Source organism: Dermacentor andersoni, chromosome 5, assembly GCF_023375885.2.
Source record: "Dermacentor andersoni chromosome 5, qqDerAnde1_hic_scaffold, whole genome shotgun sequence".
NCBI classification, from domain to species: domain Eukaryota; kingdom Metazoa; phylum Arthropoda; class Arachnida; order Ixodida; family Ixodidae; genus Dermacentor; species Dermacentor andersoni.
The window spans coordinates 52741738-52748303 of NC_092818.1; the positions used below are offsets into that span (position 1 = coordinate 52741738).

The 6566-nt window shown below is 50.0% G+C and overlaps 1 protein-coding gene across 1 annotated transcript; it reads right to left on the reverse strand.

Annotated features, from left to right (window-relative positions):
• Positions 1 to 1959: 1959 nt before the first annotated feature.
• Positions 1960 to 4654, reverse strand: LOC126530343 (protein unc-13 homolog 4B-like). The gene has a single exon (XM_050177658.2). It carries the CDS (start codon positions 4652 to 4654, stop codon positions 2036 to 2038), a length of 2619 nt encoding a protein of 872 aa, XP_050033615.1. The 3' UTR covers positions 1960 to 2035.
• Between the last annotated feature and the right edge of the window lie 1912 nt (positions 4655 to 6566).

Below are 6566 nucleotides of genomic sequence, written 5' to 3' on the forward strand. Positions count from 1 at the left end.
AGGATGCCTTTGGAATTTAAATGGATGTGAACTGGAGTAAGCTCAGATATTGAGGCAGCGTTACTGCTGCTTGGTGGGAACTGTTACGGTAGTGGAGTTTACCCTGCACAGCAACCAATATTATAGCGCGATTACGCGACAGTCCCCTCTTAATTACAGACGTTGCGCTATGTAAACCCACAAGGATTCACGTTTGCTGTCGTTGCTGTCACCATTTCTATTTGACAGTTACCCACCGGCCAAGGACTAGTAGGTATTTGTGCGTCCTTTTTTCTTAGCTGCCTTTTTTTATTCTTTGTTGACTTCTTTATTTGGCATTTCGGGATAGCAGCCCCTTGAGACGCCTACTTCCCCATTTTTCAACATGAAACGTATAAAGACAAACATTACGAATTTACTTTCTTGGTGGCTGTAGTCTATAAAGTTTTCTTTCCATCGACCTATGTTACGGTGACCCATGGCGATGGTAAGTGAGGATGCGGCGTGATGCTGACACAATAACTATGATAACGACAAAGTTCGTCGTCAGCTTAACGGAAGAAAATTTCGGACAGGGCACGCTCAGTTTGTAGTTTTGAACTGCTGTCCCAGTAAAACGAGGAACGTAATCGCTGCTTTTGTATTCAGTTCCTTGACTGCATTGATCAACAGTGTCAGGCTACAGCCAAGGTTTCGACTAGAGGACTCCCCTCTCCTCCCCTCTTTCTCTTGTCATCATCATCATCAGCCTGGTTACGCCCACTGCAGGGCAAAGGCCTCTCCCATACTTCTCCAACTACCCCGGTCATGTACTAATTGTGGCCATGTTGACCCTCCAAACTTCCTAATCTCATCTGCCCACCTAACTTTCTGTCGCCCCCTGCTACGCTTCCCTTCCCTCGGAATCCGGTCCGTAACCCTTAATGACCATCGGTTATCTTCCCTCCTCATTACATGTCCTGCCCATGCCCATTTCTTTTTCTTGATTTCAACTAAGATGTCATTAACGCGCGTTTGTTCCCTCACCCAATCTGCTCTTTTCTTATCCCTTAACGTTATACCTATCAGTCTTCTTTGCATAGCTCGTTGCGTCGTCCTCAATTTAAGTAGAACCCTTTTCGTAAGCCTCCAGGTTTCTGTCCCGTACGTGAGTACTGTTAAGACACAGCTGTTATACACTTTTCTCTTGAGGGATAATGGCAACCTGCTGTTCATGATCTGCGAATGCTGGCCAAACGCACCCCAGCCCATTCTTATTCTTCTGATTATTTCACTCTCATGATCCGGATCAGCAGTCACTACCTGTCCTGAGTAGATGTATTCCCTTACCACTTCCAGTGCCTCGCTACCTATCGTAAACTGCTGTTCCCTTCCGAGACTGTTAAACATTACTTTAGTTTTCTGCAGATTAATTTTTAGTCCCACCCTTCTGCTCTGCCTCTCCAGGTCAGTGAGCATGCATTGCAGTTGGTCCCCTGAGTTACTAAGCAAGGCAATATCATCAGCGAAGCGCAAGTTACTAAGGTATTGTCCATTTACTCTTATCCCCGATTCTTCCCAATCCAGGTCTCTGAATACCTCCTGTAAACACGCGGTGAATAGCATTGGAGAAATCGTATCTCCCTGCCTGACGCCTTTCTTTATTGGGATGGCAACACCAATAACGCCTTTCTTCCTTGTCATGGCAACACCTATATAACCTTATGACTTCCCTCACTCACTCTACACACTCACTTGTTCTCCTCCCACAATGGGTGCCGGAGGATAGTGACCTATATATATGAACGCTGCTGAGCAGAGCAGTTGCTGCGCCGACGAAGTGAAATCGTCTTGTCGAAGCGCTGACCCTCTTGTTGGACAACTTTTGACCGCTTCAAGTTTTAATCTTTCTGGGAACCTGTTTTGTCTGCACCGCGCTTGAAGGCGACCGTCATATTCATGTATCGTTATCAGTCGCTAAAGTGTTTATTGCACTCGTACGCGAACCTAAGGAAATACACGGAATAAATTAAGTCCACTTTCCGGCGTGATAATCATAGCTATAAAGACGGATTTCTCACACTATAACAGCTCCACCATTTTTACATAGATCAGTGTTGTGCTCTTCTAGCGCCCGGACTAGTTCGTTCAACTTTTCGTCGAGGTCAGCATAAGGCTTGACGTTCAGTTCTACCACAGACAAACCTGCGCCTCCGGCATGGAACACGTCCTTCAGCTGAAAAAGTGCCCGGTGTAAACCCACGAAGCTCAGAGACGCAGTTGTGAAACGATACAAGTAATTATCCTGAATAAGTGAGGCGTGTTCCCTGATCGAGCTGACGCTGGACCTCCACAGGAGCCGGAGCATCTTTCGGAACGCAATGTCGTCCAGGTGGTCGTGAAGAGCTCCTATGCAGGCATCGACGTACTGCACGAGGTCGTGAAGCGCACGGTCTTGCAAGTGCCTCGAGCTCGCATCGCAGACCCGCGACATCCTCTTCCGGAGCTCCGGTCCGAGTTTGTCAACCGCTTCGGAACAGACTCGTGCCATGGCAATCAGGGACGTGTCTAGAGCTCGTTCCAGCGGGAAGCGAGCTTCGCCGGCTCTTTCGGCGATGTCATCGCAGTCGTTCAGGCACACGAAGTCCACTTCCGTGATGGTTTCTTGCAAGAAGGACGCGATGCGCGCGAAGCTGCTTACGGCCACGCAGAGCTGAGAAGACACTTCAAACTCGCCGATGACGTCAAAGTAGCCGGCAGACACGACGCGGCTCGAAAGGACGCGCACGAAATGCGAGCACTCTTCCGCCATTGCCGTGGTGAAGGCGCGGACGCAGCGAAAATCTCGAAGGTCGAGTTTTCGCCAGAGTTCAACGTAACGGCTGTGCAGAATGTCGATTGTGTCTCGAACGGCCGATCCGTACTTGACGTCGCGGGCGAGAGGTGACATGTCGTCCTTGTCAACGAGATCAGATATCCAGCCAGATACGGGAATTCTCGCTAGATCGAACCAAAGTAATACCAGGTCGAAGCCGAACCAGTCTTGGAGCTTGCCCATTCGCATGGGATAACTACTTGACACCAGTGCACTGGAAACCTCCTTGCGGAATCGTTGGAAGGCGTAAAAAAGCCGCAAGCTCTCCTCTACTGCCTTCGAGCGGGAGACGTCGTCAGCCGGCTTATCAACAAGGGAGGTGCTGAAATTCCTCACTCTTGTCTCGAACGCTTGGCAAATGAAGGCATCCAGTTCCTTGAGCACGATCTGTGTGTATGTTTCGTTCCAGGCAGACTTAAAAATACGATCGGCCTCTTGGTGATAGGCCTCTATGGTGGAAAGTATTCGCGTGACAATATTCGTGAGCGAATCATCGTCGCGTAAATCTTCCTGTGTCAGCAAGCCTTGATACCACGCTAAAGCATCCTTCCGTATTTCCACGCCAGCAGAGTCCGTGACTTCGGTCTCCACGAGCGCTTCAATCGTAACGCAGCAAAAAAGGAGCCCGAGCAAATCAATACGATGATACTTCTTGGCAAAAGTAAAGTTTTCATGCAGCCTAGCCAAGCGTTCCAGACAGGGATCCGTCAGAGCCTTGACTACCACTTCCAAAGAATTGACGATGAGCTGTTCCTGCCTCTCTTTGATCGATGTCCTGATTTGCGCCAACAGCTGATACAGCGCAGCAAAGTTGAGTCTCGTCTTTTTAGACCTGACGACGTTCGCCAGTGCCATTATCTGGCACAGCTGCTGCTCAAGGCTAGAGAGGTTGTGGTACTGCGAGTGGCGAAAAAGTAAGGTGAGGCCCTCTTCCGTGACGCACTGTTCCCACTGGACCCAGGTAAGAGGCAAACCTTCGGCCGCCGTTGATGCGTGTTGCAACAAAAAAATAAGGCACAGGTAGTAGTGATATCGCAGCACCGCCTGGCGGTCGAACCGCTTCGCGGTCTTGCACTCAAAGCCGAGCCTCACGTAAACGCGGCCGTACGCTCCCCGGCCGCCCGCATCCGCGAGGCGCAGCCACTGTTCGCAGCCGGTGCAGGGGACCTCGTTGACGAAAATCGACGCCGCGCCCATGAAGTCGTCGGCGCCGTCGAAAGAGCACATGGTCTCGAACATCTCCCTCAGGAAGTGCAGGCACGAGAAGCACGAACGCACGTCCCGGAGCTCCCGGAACACGCCGCACAGTGTCCGTGGGTCCTTGTCCCAAACGACGAGCTGAAAGGCATCCGAACCCGGGTCCGACACACGGATGCGGAATCTCTCATCCCACATGGGGCAAACTGTCCTGTTCTTGACGCTGGTCAGCTGCGCGTCCGAGCCACCGACGCGCAGAGCGCAGTACGGGTCGGACTTCCCGCTCACGTCTCTGGCCACGAGACCTTCGGCCTGAACGACGGTGACGAGCAGGTGCACGTCGACTTCCGGCAGTTTGGAAACGAGGCGCGCAATCTTCTCCTCGCCCGACACCTGCAGGACTTCGGCGAACGTTGTGTTCACGTAGCTGCGCAGCTGTTCGCTGACGGCGCCGTAGGGCTTTGTCGGCTTGCCGACGCCCCTCTCGGCCATGTGCAGGCACTGGACGCACAGCCTCAAGAAGTCTCGCTGCGATATGGGATCGAAGAGCCTCTCGAGTTCCTGCGCGGGGTCGGGGCTCCCCTCGTAGATTTCGGCAGGGCTGGATGAGCCGCTCGGAACCATATGCAACTTCTTCGTTCTCTTTGTGGTTTGGTTTGCTCGGTGAGTGGGGGTAGGCGGAGCGGGGTAGGGGGGGGGGGGGGGGTAGTTGGTGGCACTGATACCCACTGTGGGCGATTGGCCGATAATCTCGTGAATTAGGAAAGTAAATAGTAGTATCTAAAAAGAAACATTGCTAAATCCCCGAGCATATTTTAATTCATTCATCTTATTCTGAATGATTGCGGTGCATATTTCCACAGTGCGGGATCGGCCATGAATCAAGTGGTTAAAGGCTTCTCGTATGCGTAACATTCAAGAAGATATTTGGAGACACCCAATCGTGGGTACAACTTTATTACCGAAATAAATTAAACGTGAGCGGCATAATATCGTGGCACAGTTCCTACACATAGTTATTTGGGCGTACGATAGAAGACGTGCTGTAAGACGTGTGCGTGACTGCGGAAAATAGGAACGCGGTAAAGTGAGTGCTTGATCAAGTTGGTGGCTGTATTTCGTCGGACAGAAGACGAAGGACTTGAAAGCGCCTGCGGTTACTAGTGACTTGTTCACCAGTTACCCCAACAAATTAATAGTAATAGGCAGTAACTAAGCAGCCAAGTGTCAACAGGGCCAGGAGTGCGACGGAACCTCGGTCAGTCAGGTAGCATGTTTTACAAAAACGAAATGTAACTGTCACTGACCAAGTAAACATTATTCACATTTCTGAACACGTAAGGGTTCCGCAGATATCCTGCCGCAGAGTCATTCAGAACAACATTTCATTAAACATGTTCCATAATTCAACATTTTCTATAGTAAATTATCGAACGAATAGCAGAGACTAGTTGATATTTAGTCAAATTTTTCAACATTTGCACGCTTCTAGTATTTAGTTAACAGGAAATACGCCCCAGAGACCCACTTTCGTTAATAATGATAATAATGAGAATTCATGTATATTATTGAGCTCGATCTTCCCTTTTCCAATATATTGTGACCTTTTCTATACCTTAACGGGTTGTTAATCAATGGTCTCTGAAAGTTGGGAAAGTATGGTCTCTTGTGCTAGGTTAGGGCTTCGTGCCAGGCATATGAGAATATTGTTGCGAAGGGAAAGCGTCGAAGCAAATGTGAACACCTTGGAGATGTCCTTTGGCCTTTCCGCCGGCTTGCCGCTTCACAAATAGGAACATAGCCTAAATCTAAGTGTACGGGTGTTTTCGCATTTCACCCCCGGCAAAATGCGGCAGCTGTGGCCGGAATTCTATCCCGCGACCTCTTGCTTTGCCGCACAACACAATATAGCCACTAAGCAACCACGGCGGGTACGTATACACAAGTACTTATATGTGTATAGAGCTATTGCATGGCTAGTATTCGCTTGTTAATTCTTGCACCAAAGAAACTCACCAACTAAGCACAACTTGCGGTGGTATTTGTGACCCTCGTCAGGCGAGCATGAATGGCTGAGGTTTAACGCTTGTAAACCTAGTCATCACCGGCAAATGGTCTGTTTGGCTTGGTTTTGCAAAGACTATGCATACAGTGTTTCATCAAAGTTAGACCACAGTCCTTCACACACGTTACACACGCTGCCGAACGGGCTGTCCGCGAAATGGCGGTGAAACCTGGCCGTCGCAGTCGAGCTTGCCGGCAGCCGAAAAGCGCGGTTCGTCAAACGTTCGTTTTGGGTGCCGTTACTTGTATCCACGGCTTCGTCTACATCTCCCTGTTGTCGTACGTGTCGCTGAACGACGCGACGTTTGCAGCAGCTTCGATCTTGGCAGGCTTCCGCGCTTGGTAAGCTTCTCTATAACGTGCTAACCTGGCCTCCCTCTGTACCGGTGTTTCAGCAGGCAACTTTACCTTTGCTTGAGATTTCGGAGCCTGCCGTCTAGATATATTTACTGGATGATTGGATTCAGCCTGT

Excerpts from the sequence above, each read along its gene's own strand:
- LOC126530343 (XM_050177658.2), bottom strand. The coding sequence starts at position 4,654 with ATGGTTCCGAGCGGCTCATCCAGCCCTGCCGAAATCTACGAGGGGAGC.